The sequence below is a fragment of the Chroicocephalus ridibundus genome, chromosome 7 (assembly GCF_963924245.1).
Source record: "Chroicocephalus ridibundus chromosome 7, bChrRid1.1, whole genome shotgun sequence".
Lineage (NCBI taxonomy): Eukaryota > Metazoa > Chordata > Aves > Charadriiformes > Laridae > Chroicocephalus > Chroicocephalus ridibundus.
In genome coordinates, this window is record NC_086290.1 from 1,487,785 (window position 1) to 1,502,696 (window position 14,912).

The window sequence follows — 14,912 nt, forward strand, 5'->3', positions numbered from 1 at the left end:
GAGCACCTCCCGAAGCGCCATGTGCCGTCACCTGCAGAGGAGCGGCGAGGGTCCGGCGCGAGGCACCCGCCTCTCACACCCCGGGTGGGTTCAAAATACGCTTCTGACAAACACTGCTATTTGCCTGGCTGAATTCCGCCTGCTCTTACACGAAGAAATGCAAAAAAAACCCCCAGATTTTGTAAGATTAAGTAGACGATCCCTCTGAGAACAGGATTTCCCATTGAATAATTCTTTCCAATACATTTCACCTCCTAAGGAACTGCAATTTACTGGGATATAAATCTGATAATAGTCTTCATTAAGCAATATTGTAAGGATTAAAAGAGGTTAATGAACATGCTACTAATCCTCCTAAGTAGCTAGCCATCCTAATCTCTTCTTTATACATGACAGGTATAAAGAAAAGATATTTCAAAAAAAGCTCAAAACAAACTCACTAATCTTAACAAGGCAGCAATACCTTGCACTTTCTCCCTTTCGCTAACAAAAATATAAAAGGCTGTAACTCTGTGGGGAGCAGCCCCTTCTTTCCTGGGCTGGTAATATCTTAAATCAAGCTTTGGCCTGGAGCAACCTGCAACGAGTCCATTAGAATCGTCAGTAACAGCCCTGAAAAAAGCCTGTGGCCGACTACGTGTCTGCGTTACCTGGATGGATGGATGGAAGGAAGGATGGACAGAAGGATGGCAGGATGGACTGATGGAAGGATGGATCGATGGACAGATAGGTGGAAGGATGGACAGAAGGATGGAAGAACAGATGGAAGGAAGAATGGACAGAAGGATGGATCGATGGACAGATAGGTGGAAGGATGGACAGAAGGATGGATGAATAGATGGAAGGAAGGAAGGACAGAAGGATGGATGGATGGAAGGATGGATGAAAGGAAGGACAGAAGGATGGATGGATGGAAGGATGGATGAAAGGAAGGACAGAAGGATGGATGGATGGAAGGATGGATGAAAGGAAGGACAGAAGGATGGATGGATGGAAGGATGGATGAAAGGAAGGACAGAAGGATGGATGGATGGAAGGATGGATGAAAGGAAGGACAGAAGGACGGATGGACAGATGGAAGGATAGATGGACAGATGGAAAGATGGATGGACGGATGGATGGAAGGAAGGATGGAAGGATGGATGGAAGGATGGACAGACGGACAGATGGAAGGAAGGAAGAATGGATGGAAGGATGGATGGACAGATGGAAGGAAGGATGGACGGATGGATGCCAATCCCTCAGTTCCAGGAAGAGCAACCAGACCTGGCTGCCACCAGCCGGGCGGCAGCTCCGCAGGGTTGGTGACGGGCAGAGGTTCGGGTTCGGTTCGATTTAAACTCACCTGGGCAATAGTTACCTCTGGAGCTATTTTACCTCTTTCCGTTTATTACCCGCAATTGCTCAGTTTCAGCCCGCGGCAGCGTTTTCAGGGTTTGCTGATGCAGAGCACCGCGCGTGGCCCGTCCGCTGCGGGTGCAGAGGGGAGCGCTGCACTTGGGGAGCAGGTGAGCCGATGCCAAATAAAATGATTAAACTATTTATTTATGACCCAAATTTACAGAAAAAGCCCCCAGACTTGTGTCATCCAGTCCCACCAGCTTGCAGGCTGCCTGAATATGGATTTTAGGGCAGATGCCACCATCTCTACCCGGCAAAAGTACCCTCCAGTTCAGGTTTGAAAGGTGGTGCCTGGGGATGGGATTTGTCCTCAGCCCCAGTGATACTTGTGGGGCTTCATCCATGCGGAGGGGGCTCCACAAAACCCTGGGATGGATCTCCGAAGGAGATAAAACCAGGTAGAGTTTTTAAGGGAAATGAGATGTAGGTCGTTTCCCTCGCTGTAATTTTAGCTCTACAATCAGTCCCAATTATTAACATTTCTGAGAAATGCAAAAAAAAGAAAGTACCTCTATGTCTGCATTCATTACTCACAAATAGATTATTTTATGATTCATTTAAGCGATTCACACGCTGTAATTAACACCAGCTCTACAGTTAATTGCATCTTTGCAAAATAGTTTAATAATGACAGTAGAAACTTGACAGTCATTTTTTTTAATCGCACACACGCGATGAATGTTTTCTATAAACTGCAGCTCATCAGAAACAAACACACAAATACCTGTTTCTCTGGAGACAACCTGGAAGCAGGTAAAGCTTGATAAAAAGGCTTTAATTTTTTTTCCTCTGTATTTGCACGAGCAAGGAGGCTGCTCTGGCAGGGCATACTCTCGCTACATGAGACATCACACTTTTGGAAGTTAGTTGATCGAAGTGCACTGTAACAGTGTAGAAGGATGAATTAGGAAAACTAACATTGCTATTATAAAAAACTTTTTTTTTTTTAATCACGTTCAATGTTAACTTTTCTTTGTCAGTAACTCTAAAGCAATGCAGATGAAGGCTACATAATCTTCTATCATTTATAACACTCTCTGCTGAGCTGTTTTGTAAGGCTAGTAACGAAAAGGTTTGATTTTGTCCAGCAATTTAAACTAATGGTAAAATTTGAAATAATTCAATATTGGCATGTTATTATTTGTGAGAAAATTTCACAGGAATCCGTTCCGCTACAGTGATGACGCAAACTGATCTCTCCCTCTCAGTCTCCTGAGGATTAATCTCCATTTATGTCTATAAATCCCTCCTTTTTAAAATATTCTCCCTCCCCCTTCTCACCAGAACTTACCCAGCCGCTCCAGGATTCGAGATGTGACTTCAAAACTGAAAATCCTCCGCCCACCAAAACAAGACCAACGCTCCGTTACTGGCATCGTGTATTATCACTAATATAGAACTAATATATATATATATTTTCCTTACACACCGGGGAGCGTGTGACAGCGGGCCGCCCGGCCCGGCCCTTCTGTGCCCGCTGCAGGCAGAGCTGCCGCAGGATTTATACGGAAACTGCTTCTTTCCCACTGAGTTATTGGTGTTTTTTCCCCAAACACAGAGGGTTAATGCAGCATTTGGGCAATATCTGGCAGAGCAGGGCAAGGCCCAGGGGTTCAAGAGTGGGACGCGGACCCTGCCGTGTTTTCCCACGCTCTGATGCACGGCCGGGGCTACTTTTCTCGTGTGATGATGTTTTCTGGGGGATGTCTGGAAAAATTGAGCTTTAAACGCTGTCTGAGGGGCAGCAAACGCGCCGGTGCCCAGCCGTGCTGGCCCACGGGCACCTCTCCATCGCTCACAGCCCAGCAGGAAAAGCCCCTCTGCCGACTGCTCAAGTCGTGCGCGTAAATAAAGGGTCTAAAAATGCAGGGGTCGCAGGGGAACGTCTGGTGGTTTTTTTACCGCATGAAAAATAAGCACATACAGAAAAAGACAAAGGCACCAGAAGAAAACTAAACCAGTATATTTTAATTCTACAAAAATGTATAAATATTTCAATGTACAGCAAAGAGTACCAGTATACCATTTCATACCTGTTACAACATTTAAAATGTGTAATTCTTTACCCACAATCTGCTTTTATAAATTTAATTTCCATTTGTGTTCCCAGCACTTATTCAGGAGCCTTTGTAAGCGCATCCTCCAAACCACCGCACCGCCTTTTTCCCCCTGCTTGGGAAAATCCCGAGCAGAATTCCAACCTTTTGGAAATAAACTTTGCCTTACTCTCAGAGCACCGTGGCCTTTTTCGCGAGGCGCCGCTTACCGAGCTGTCCCGAATACGTGCTCGCAGGGAAGAAATTCAATAGGAGGGGGGCGGCCACCTACCGGAGCAATGGTTGTGGCCGGACCTTCTGGCCGGCTGGGGAGGATGGATGGACACGGGAAGCCACAGAAGCATCCCGACACGCTGCTGGTGGTCATTCGACACCGCTGGTTGCAGCTGGTGGTTAGCAGCAGGTTCGCCGTGGTGTGGTCCCACCAGCCGTGGGGACGCGGCATTCACCGGCACCGCCAATTCCTCTCTGTCTCCCCAAATTGTCCCAGTCTGCTCAACAGCCCCGACCTCCCGAGAAGCGCCCGGTGTCAGGCTCTGCCCAGCACCCCCCGAGCGCAGACCAAGGGCGCGGGATCAGACAGCACCTCTACTTTCAAATTAAAACAAAAAATCAGAATACGGAGTTTTGCAGCTTTTCTTCAAAACTAATTTTCTCTATTTGCTATAATATTATCCACGTTAGAGTGCAATAACTAAATAAATCCTCCCGGTGACTGGGAAACAGGCATCTGCAGAGACCCATCTCGCTCAACTGACCCAAACGCCTGTTTCGGTTCTGGCCTCCCCTGCCCCGGGGATCACCAGGAGGTGCCGGGAGATGAAGAGGGACACAGCTTTTTACGGCGTTTATGGTTCACCTTACTCTTGAAAACGCCGGCTTTGCTGCTGCCGGCCAGCGCGACAGCTCGGTCGCGCGTCATCCAGGCGAGTCTGAACAAATCGCGGACGCAGCAGCACTTTTCCAGTGAAAAGAATAAATATTCAGCATTTGTAGAGTTATTTGTGTTTCAAACGCACCGTGAAAATAGAAGTCAACCCTCCCCACACCTTTCTGAGAGATTTTATAAATGGGGAGACAAAGACCAACCACTGGTTTTCGGCTGCGGTCTGTTTGTGGGCACTGAACTTCTCACCAACAGAGGCAACCAAACGAGCCATTTTCCATTATTTTAGCCCGAACCACTTGCCAAGGCAACACCCGCTTTCAGTGGCGGGAGGAAGGGCTGGGACCCACGCGCAGTAACTCACATCCATTCCCTGAACCCCACCAACTACCACCTCTGATGCCGCACCAGCGTTCGAGGTGCCCTCGCCGTCACCACCTCGCTCTCCTCCAGCGAGGCTTTGGGTGAGCCCCCTCTGCAATGAGGTCCTGGGGCTCCTCCAGCCTTCCCCAGGAGGCAAATCCAGCATCCGGCCCCTCAAAGCCCACGGAAACACTCGCCGTCACCGAAGTTAAAGAGGTATTTCAGCACTTTGTTCTAGGTCTGAGCACAGTTCCTAGAGGGCAGGCCATCCTGCCCGCGAGCAGACGACCTCCAGCAACACTTCTCCTCCGGCCGTGGGGGATGCGCGTACTTGCTCCTAAATAAGTACAATCCAACACAGAGGCATTTCAATTATTTTTCCCCCCAGCAGGGACGCGGCAGTGCAGGTACCGACCATACCTAAACACAGCGAGCTTGCTGTTGTAGTCAAGGGATTATACACTTTATAAGGATGTTAACCTTTATACTAATTCTAAGGAGAAAAATATTCTTTTCTTCATCTGTTTTTGAGACCGTACCTCCTGCCTGGACCGCTGCATGACGACTGAGCCCTGCCATCACCCTCCAGCACCAAGAAAACCTCGGGATCTGAGGAGGGCAGTGCAGGAGCGCGGCAGCCTTCCCCCCCTCCGCAGCCAGGTCACGGGTAACACCGGGGGCACCCAGAAGAGGTGGCACCACCAGCCACCCTCTCCTGATGCTCCCGGACGCCGCGGGACCTTCCACAACACCTGCCTCTGCATTGGCGTGCAGAAGCCCGGTGCCTGGACGCGCAGCCTGCCAGCACGAGCGGCCCTGCACGTGGCAAAAGCTCTCGGAAAGGAAACGAATAAACAATTTATTCACTCTTTTCCTGCGCGGAGACCGGCGTTCCAATTTGTTCGTGAAGTTTGCACGCTCTTTCTCCAAAGCAGAATTACAGTCTTCTATTTTGCCAGCTTTTGGAGCCATGTTGTGTACTTTTCTGGCCATCTGAAGCTGGGAACTGGAAGTGTTTGACCCTACTTTGAGCAGGGAGGCTGCACCAGATGAGCTTCCAAGTTAATCCGTGACACTCCAGCTCCCACGCATGCACAGCAATCGCTTTTCCAGTTTAATATCCTATTTTTCATTTAATGATGTGTATCAAGAAAATACAGATGATCTATAAATTTATAATACGTACATAATATATGACACTATTAATCCATAACGACCAGAGCATTATACAGAAAATATTGTCATTTTTAATGACCTAGTGCATAAACAGTCCTTTTTATGGAATTCTGTGTGGAATAAAGGGAAACCATTTCACCACTTACCCGTGCCGTATCACGCTGCGGCTGCTGCCCTGTGATGTAGGTCTCTGGAAGCCTGTAGGCAATGGGAAAACCCATCCCAGCCCATCACACAGCGGATGCCTTTTGGGGAGGGCGTGCTGCTGGGGTGACCAGAGGAAATGTGACCAGGACATATAGGAAATGTCACCTGTATGTACAGGGCCCGTCCCCACCCCCTGCCGGGGGCCGGCACGGCATCATCTCCTGCGACGCCCCCCACACGACCGCGCGCATGTGTTTAATCACCACGCTAACAAAAGGATTAAGCCACAAAATTATTAAAAATATAAATAAGCATCTGTCGCCGCTATCGAAGCGAGAACATCCGGAGGCAGAACTCAGAGTCGATCCAGTCCCATCCCCTGTGCGCGGGGGATCCATGGGTGAAGCTCTCGCCCGTCTCTTACATGGGATGCAGGTTATACATGAACACTTAAGGGTGGCAGCTGGGGATCGAGTCCAGACCAGCTCTCAGTCTCCAGTGGTCTCGGGTTTTGGTACCTCCATCTGCAACCCCTTTGCGGGTCCCCAGGGGCCACCCCCAGCCATTTCTCTGCCCACTGCAGAGGACATTTCAACCTGGTCGGAGCTCCCCACGTGCGTCACTCCTCCTTCTTACCATTGTTCCTGCGTCTTTTGCTGTTACCTCATTTAATTTCAATTCCTGAGTGCAGTCTTTGCTCAGTTTTGCTGCTTTTCCAAACACCGGATCCCATTTTTTTTCCCCAGCACAAACCATGAGGCTTTTGTTCTGTCTGGTGACTGTGCTCTCGGCGTGGCCCTTCACCGAGTCGCACACAATGTGAGAGAACAGCAAATATCCCCACCGCGCTGCCAAGAAAGACCAGCACCCACACATCCAGCTCAGCAGACGCCTGCCAGGATGGTTCCCAGTGCCAGTTTGCGTCATAAGGCATTTCATGCCGGGTCACTTCTCCGTAGTGGCGTGTGACACACAGAAAACACCCTCCATCCCAACCTCTTTGATGCAGGGTTCATAAAGGTTTCTCTGGAACCATTTTGGAGCACATTTCTGTTGGTAACAGCATGTGTTTTGACATTTATAGGCTCAGACGAGCTTCCTCTGAACACCCACAGGTTCCAAAGGGGCACGTGGAGACCCGTCGCCTGGAGGAAACTCTCCCGAGACTTTGCTCTGTCAGCTGGGATTTGGAGAGGGCTTCAGCACCGCTGGCCTCAGCAAGGAGGAGGAGAGGGGGAGGAGGAGGAGGAGGAGGAGGAGGAGGGGGAGGAAGAGGAGGACATCCCGGCCGAGGCAGCGGGTCTGAGCCGGCTTCAGGCACCCAGGGTCATGTTGCGCAGCAGCCACTGCTGGGAACGGCTGTCACCGCACTCCCTCATGGTGGGAACCATTTTGTCCTCCTCCGATGGCTCATCCAGGCACTGGTTGCTGTTGACGTGCCTCAGGGTGAGCTTCTGCAATAGAGAAGGGTAAGAGCGGTGGCAGCATAATTACTGCTGAAAATCATTAATGGCATTTTTGGTCTTGTTTCAGTCTTATTCTAGTCCCCACACAAGCCACGAGACAGGTGCTCATCCCTGGCCACCACTCGTAGGGCTCTACGAGACCTCCACCACCCCACGGCCACCCCACGGGTGCCCAGCTCACCTTCTCACGCGTGGACACACAACCTGGGGAGCGAGCACCACTGCTGAACCCAGCAACAAATAAACATGACACAAAAGTACAAAATAAGTGAAAGGAAAGATTATTTCAAACCCCGGTATTTTGTATCAGGAAGCTTAGTCTCCAACCACCTGAACACACGTGCATTTCAGACCAGTGCACTCATGGTTCAGAAATAATCAGTAATGGAAACACATTTGCTAAGTATTATATGAACAACGGCAACACGCAGATGGAAACTCTTCTGTTTCCAACACATTTTTTCTTCTTTGGGACACTCGTCCCTCTCTGCTCCTACCACAAGACACTGTATTGCTGAGGAATGGGAGAGGATGCAATGGTGCAGAGGATGCTGAGGATGCAATGCTGCAGGTCAGCTGTGGTCCCCGCACGGCCCAGGATGAAGCTGAAACCAGGCTGGTTGGAATGGGGACCACCTCGCCAGAGCCCAGCTCTCAGAGGAGTCTACTCTGGACAAGCCCTGCACAGCTCTGGCAGAGCGCAATGGCCACGCACTGCACCCGCACCCAGCCATGGCCCTGAGAGCTTGGTATCAGCTTAACACTTATCGTATGGGTTGGAAGGGACCTTAAAGCCCAGCCAGTGCCACCCCCTGCCCTGGGCAGGGACATCTCCCACCAGCCCAGGTTGCTCCAAGCCCCGGCCAACCTGGCCTTGAACCCCTCCAGGGATGGGGCAGCCACAGCTTCTCTGGGCAACCTGGGCCAGGGGCTCACCGCCCTCACAGCAAACAATTCCTGCCTCACATCTCATCTCAGTCTCCCCTCTTGCAGTGTAAAACCCTTCCCCCTCGTCCCATGGCTCCCCTCCCTGCTCCAGAGTCCCTCCCCAGCTTTCCTGGAGCCCCTTGAGGGCCTGGAAGGGGCTGGAAGGTCTCCCTGGAGCCTTCTCTTCTCCAGGCCGCCCCAGCAAGAACAACCAAGGGAACAGGGGACTTCAGGACTGAAATCTTGTTTGCAGATCCTCCACCGGAGCAGAGACCAACTTTATGCTGAACACTGTGCAGAGGAACAAACCGGGGCACAAGGATGGGTGGCAAAATTCTGCGGCCCTCCTGGAGGAGGGAGAAAGGACGAATCAAGCCAAGGACAGACGAGCCCGACCCGCGTGGCAGAGTCTCCTTCAAAAGCGGCTACCAGAGCGGTGGGGGCTGCTCGCTCCCTCCCACGCACCCGCCAGTAGAAATACTGCTATAATAAAATACAGAAAGTACTACTGTAACTGGAGTTATGCAAATACGGAGTCACTTCAGCAACTACTGTCTCCGGTGCAGTCTCACAGCTAATAAACCCCAAGTGCGTACCTCCATACGAACAAAAAACCCCAAACTATCGTCTGGTGTTTCAATTAAACTGCTGGGAAATGCTAACAGTGCCGCCAGCCATGCGGTTTCATCCTCCGAACACATACCTGCGCTACTGCACCGTACAGTTTTACACTGCAGTTCGTCCCGGACTGCCACGTCCCATATTAACACTCCGAAATTTGTATTATGAATATTCTTTCAATAAGCGCGTCCCTGGAGATTCGCTCCTCAGTTTAAAACAAACGATTGCGCAGTTCTCAAAGAAAAGGCTGCAGATATTATAACAAATCACCGAGGGGCCATCTGATATGCATTCAATGATGAATATCAGGCATTTTCTTCCTCTAATTACAAGAGGAAAGAATTAGTAGTGCTAACAGAAATAGCTTGTTTACTAAATAGCACTGCTCAAAGCATCACTGATTCTTCACTTATATTGTTTTAAGTGCAATTAAGCCGCTATCATTTTCTACTATAACCAGAAATGCAAACAAGCCTAAAAATGCTGCTGCTGCTGCCTTCATCAGCTGTTCCCTTTTATTCAGTGTATAATTTCATGCTAGACTACCACATCGCTGCGATTTTCAACCGTCTCATAATTTTTTTTTCTTTCTGTGTCCTATCATTATTTATGCTATTACAAAAAAAGGTCTCGTTTGCTTGGAAAACAATTAATTACCAGGCAGTAGGATAGTCACGCAGACCAGCCTAAAATTTATATTTTCCCAAGATGTGAGAACGGGCGCAGAGCACAGGAGCGAGCTCGGTAGTTTCCCACTTCCCAAATGTATGCAAATCACGGCTCTGACGAGCGAAGGCTCTGAATACATCAAGGAAAACCGATGGAGCACGGATCCTAGGCTCCAGCGGTCATTACTGATATCCGCAACAGACAGAGAATCGTTTTGGTTGGAAAAGACCTTTGAGATCATCGAGCCCAACCCTTAACCCAGCACTGCCAGGTTCCCACTAGCCCATGTCCCTCAGCACCACGTCTATTACCTGCTGATGATTCGAAATTATCTGTGACTAATACCTCCAGGATTTAATTACTTCAAACTGGGGGTTTTCAAAATGAACATTTCTGAAAAATATCACGCAATTGGCATGATTTATGTGTCTTGGAATAGGGACCAAATCTTCAGGTACTGCAGACAGTAAGGACCACATGGACATCAATAGCTCGAGGTAGTTGAATTCATCTAAAATTAGTCATAATTAATCATAACTAACATTAAGCATATATACTATCATATATCTACATAATCATCTGAGAAAACAAGAGAGGAATTCAGCTGAGTTTAACAGGCAGAGAACGGAGAAGCATTTTTTGGGGAACGGCTTACACCATTACATGTTCTATTTGCTTTTTAATACCAACCTCCAACCGTTTGTTAAAGGAAATAGTCAGTGGGGCTGTAAAAAATGTTTCTAAAGACTTCCAGCCTTGTGTAGTTTCTGAGCATCCACGTTTGCAAGGGGCTGCCATTGCAGGCCTCCACCGTGGGACCGTGGGTGCCATCCTCTATCCTGCTTAGGGTCAGGCACGACTGCGTGATTATGTGAAGAAACGTATGGGTCTGCACGACAGAAAAACGGTAAACGTAAACAAAACCGGCAAAGACGAAGACAAACAAATGAAAAAGCAACAGACAGTTTGATTAGACATCCACAGCAGTGAAGCAGCTAAAGCTAAGAGTGCTCTTATGGGAATTACTAATGGATAATTGGTCCTGGGAATACTCTGGTGTCAAATTGTAGGCAAACTGTGCGAGCTTACACACACATAGCACATACACAAATCGGCACATTCATCAACTAAGCTTCAGTTTCACCAAAAATGTTCTCACTGCTCTGCTTTGAGGGAACGGTCCACTCGAGACCCCTTAATTTGGCAATTCAGACCCGAGTGTGGCTCTGAATTATAGAATCACAGAATGGTTTGGGTGGGAAGGGACCCTAAAGCCCAGCCTGTGGCACCCCCTGCCCTGGGCAGGGACACCTCCCACCAGCCCAGGTTGCTCCAAGCCCCGGCCAACCTGGCCTTGAACCCCTCCAGGGATGGGGCAGCCACAGCTTCTCTGGGCAACCTGGGCCAGGGGCTCACTGCCCTCACAGCCAACAATTTCTGCCTCACATCTCATCTCAGCCTCCCCTCTGTCAGTGTAAAACCCTTCCCCCTCGTCCCATGGCTCCCCTCCCTGCTCCAGAGTCCCTCCCCAGCTTTCCTGGAGCCCCTTGAGGGCCTGGCAGGGGGAAGTACTGGAATGGTCCCCCCCAGACACGGTGCCTGGCTGCACTCCTCGATTCCCACGGCACAGCCAGATCCGGGCAGAGATGATGTTTCTCCCGCAGTAATATCCTGTACTAAGCACCCTGAAGCTTACTCGAGCATCACTAAATTAAAAATACAATGAATAAGGAGATAAGAATTTTTTTGCCAACTATGATCAGCTCTTCCTTCACCATGCTGACCCCAGGTGAACTGAGATGGGAGGGGGCTTTTATTTCCCTAAATTGCCCCCGGAGCCGCGGCAGCCAGCAGTTGGTGTCCCATCCCCACGGCGCCCAGGGGATGCTCCTCCTGGGCAACCTGGGGATGCTCCTCCTGCATCCCAGCCCCGCTGCGGCCCCCTCGCCCGCTCCGGCGCTCCGGCTTCGGTTTGTGAAGGGAAAAAGTAACATACAGATAAAGAGGCCACTAAAAATATCAAGAACAAATGTCCTTATAATGTCACTTTGAGTAACCAGCGCGAACATCAATGCTTGTTTGTGTTTCATTATGCATTATTGCTTCGTGTTCACTTCTGTCGACTGCTCTTTTAAGGGAAAACAGAGGCACATAAATAAATTACTTAAAATTTAACAATCTCTCTGTATTGCTTGTTTATATTACGTTAATTAAATTTAGTAGATTCTTCACATGGGTATAAATAGTCCTAAGCATTATTTTGACAATCTGACCATTTTTCTCTGGTACATGAGACAAGAAGTTTAACTCATGTACATCAGCAAGGCTGCGCTGACTTTAGAAAATCTACAGTAATGGAAGCAAGGGATCATTTGTCCCATTCACTCATTTTATTAAACATTGCTCTCTAAGAAGGCAACAAAAAAATCCCTGCAATGTTCTCACTACTCTTTTTTGAAGAGCTAAGTCCTTTTAAATACATAGTAAGAAGACTGCAAAAACAGTCAAGTTATTGGCCATAACCTCTTGTGGTAGAATCATAGAATGGTCCAGGTTGGAAGGGACCTTTTAGATCATCGAGTCCAACCATCGACCCAAAACTGCCAAAACCACCACTAAACCATGTCCCTCAGCACCACGTCTGCCCGGCTTTTAAACGCCTCCAGGGATGGCGACTCCACCACTGCCCTGGGCAGCCTCTTCCAATGCTTCACAACCCTTTTGGTGAAGACATGTTTCCTGATATCCATCCCAAACCTCCCCTGGTGCAACTTGAGGCCGTTTCCTCTTGTCCCATGGCCTGTTCCTTGGGAGCAGAGCCCGACCCCCCCTGGCTGCCCCCTCCTTTCAGGGAGCTGTAGAGAGCGAGAAGGTCTCCCCTCAGCCTCCTCTTCTCCAGGTTGAGCACCCCCAGCTCCCTCAGCTGCTCCTCATCACACTTATTCTCCAGAAGTTAGTAATAAGACTGCAGTTTATAGTAATACTCAAATTATCGGCCATAACCCCTTACGTAGTAGAAGTTAGTTGGACCACACCAAGTCCAGCAGGTCCCATAACTTTGAGACGTGGTCCCAGGTTGGGTAGCGTGGGTGGCCTGCGACCACCCGGAGGAGCACCGCGGGAGCAGCAGCGATGGAGAGGCACCAGCTCAGGCCGCTTTGCCACGGCACTGCTAGAGGAGGCAGCGGGATGCGCTATTCTAGGGGGTGAGGTCGCTACCAAACTTACCTCAAAGCTATACTCCCATTTCCCAGCATACTGATGGAAGGGAAAAAAAGGAAGAAAGAAAAAAAAAAAAAAAAAAGGAAATTGGAGTCAAACAGTGACTCAAGAAACATTTTTGTGAAGACCCTCATCTCTCCATGAATGCAAATCCAACAGCTTTGAAAAGACACCGGGTTTAGTGACAAATAACAGTAATTATGCAAGATCAAATCCTGACATCATTATTCATGCATGACGAAACGAAACTCTCTTCTATCAGATGTGACATATTTACGGCAATATTTTTTCCTGAGATCATTCACATAGGTTACATGTCATAGGACTTCACCACACTGGGGATGCAGGAATTTGCCTGGATGTCACAGGGCGACACAACGGGAGCCACCAGGTAGGTGAGGACAAACCTGGACACGCTCCACACAGCTTCCAACCCCAACTGATGGGTCTATTTGGCACCGAACAGAAGCCGTATGTAACTCCTGCAAAAATAGCTCCACCGAGACCAGTGCTCCAGCGCAGGGGCAAAAAACCCCAAGGAACTACTTAGCAAAATGGGAAAAATGAGTTTCCTTAGACAAGCAAGATCACACGGCGACGGAGCAACTCCGGCTCCAGCCCATCAGAGTTCCCAGATCTTTTTCTGCTGATCCGTCGCCTTGTTTCCAACCCTCGTCCCAAAGCAAATAGCACTTATGTGTTATAAATATGTTATAAAACACATGCTGATAGGAAGCCTTTGAAAGCTGGGAAATTCGAACTTGGCACGTCCCATCGGTAGGGCTGGTTTATAGACCTGCCCTTGCCGTGTAATGGGCGGCCTGAGAAAGGGCCGGGAATCTTAATGTGCTGCTCAAGAAGTAGGAAAGCATTAAAATTTAATAATGGCAGGCAATGGATTAAAAAAAAAAAAAAAAAACAGAGAAGGAAAAAAAAAAATATTTCCTGACAAGTTGTAAAAACGTTTAGGAAAAAGATGTTGAAAAATGCTGTAAAATGCTATTGCCTGGAGTGTTCAAAGCCCTTCTGCGTTAGACAGGGCGCGGAGGTGCCCTCCCCGGCACAGCCCGCGGCTCCTGGGCACAGCAGGGCTCTTTATTTAGTCTGCCCTTAAACCCAGACCATGCCATTAACACTTTGTGCTACAAGTGCTCCTTTTTAGACGATATGCATACCACTATCAACATCGGGCTCCCTTTTTGTCTTCTACAGGCAATACCTACAGTAACTTATCCTAGCTGGTTCAGAGAAAGATGCAGCTCAATGAAAACTGCCTTTTTTTGGAGTGGGGTGGGGGATTTCTACTTTTCTTTGAGAATAATCAAAACGACCACTGCAGAACTACTCCCCGCGAATGCAAACCAGGCTTCTCCCCACCTGACGAGCCTTCTCCCAGGACACCGGTCCCCACGGCGCGGGGCTGGCAGCACCCGCCTGCGCTACAGCGACCGCTTCCGCAAACTCCCAGTATTTTAATTTTTATTTCATTTTTTTATTTAAAATGTCTGGGTGTTTTAATCCTACTTTATTCCCCCTAGGATCTCTCTCTCACCCTCTTTCATTCAGGAGGCCTGTTGCGGTAAAACCCCTTGGGGTGCATCCAGCCCCCGTGAAGGCGGATGCGCTGAAGCCTCATCTTTTGAAAGCCTCTCCTTTCTCCCAGCTCTGCCAACGCACCGCGATTTTGACCCAAAACAGGAACGCCAATTTCGTCCTCTCCGTCAGCGAGGGATTTTCTCTTCTGACAAACCGACTCGTACCTTTTGATCGCTGTTTTCTTCCAGTGTTTCCAGTTAACTTGCGTCTCAAGCGCAAATTCATACGCATAAATAAGTCGAAGCGTTAAAAGCGTTTAGCACAAATTCAGACACTTTTGGTATGAGAAAAGGAGAAAAGGGGCTTTTCGAATAGCCTGCTTCAAACCAACTAAATTTGATACTTTCACAAATAGATATGAAAACATTTGATGTTTACCTT

The 14,912-nt window shown here is 48.9% G+C and overlaps 1 protein-coding gene across 2 annotated transcripts in view; it reads right to left on the reverse strand.

Annotated features, from left to right (window-relative positions):
* GALNT13 (polypeptide N-acetylgalactosaminyltransferase 13) overlaps positions 1-14,912 on the reverse strand; it is a 141,641-nt gene that overhangs the window by 7,444 nt on the left and 119,285 nt on the right. The window contains exon 13 of one of the 2 annotated variants that reach the window (XM_063341675.1): positions 3,897-7,484. The exons of the other annotated variant lie outside the window; for it this stretch is intronic. Within the exon in view, the coding sequence (XP_063197745.1) occupies positions 7,344-7,484 (141 nt within the window). The 3' untranslated portion in view covers positions 3,897-7,343. Of the gene's footprint in view, positions 1-3,896; positions 7,485-14,912 lie in introns of those variants that run through there. 2 annotated transcript variants of the gene reach the window in all.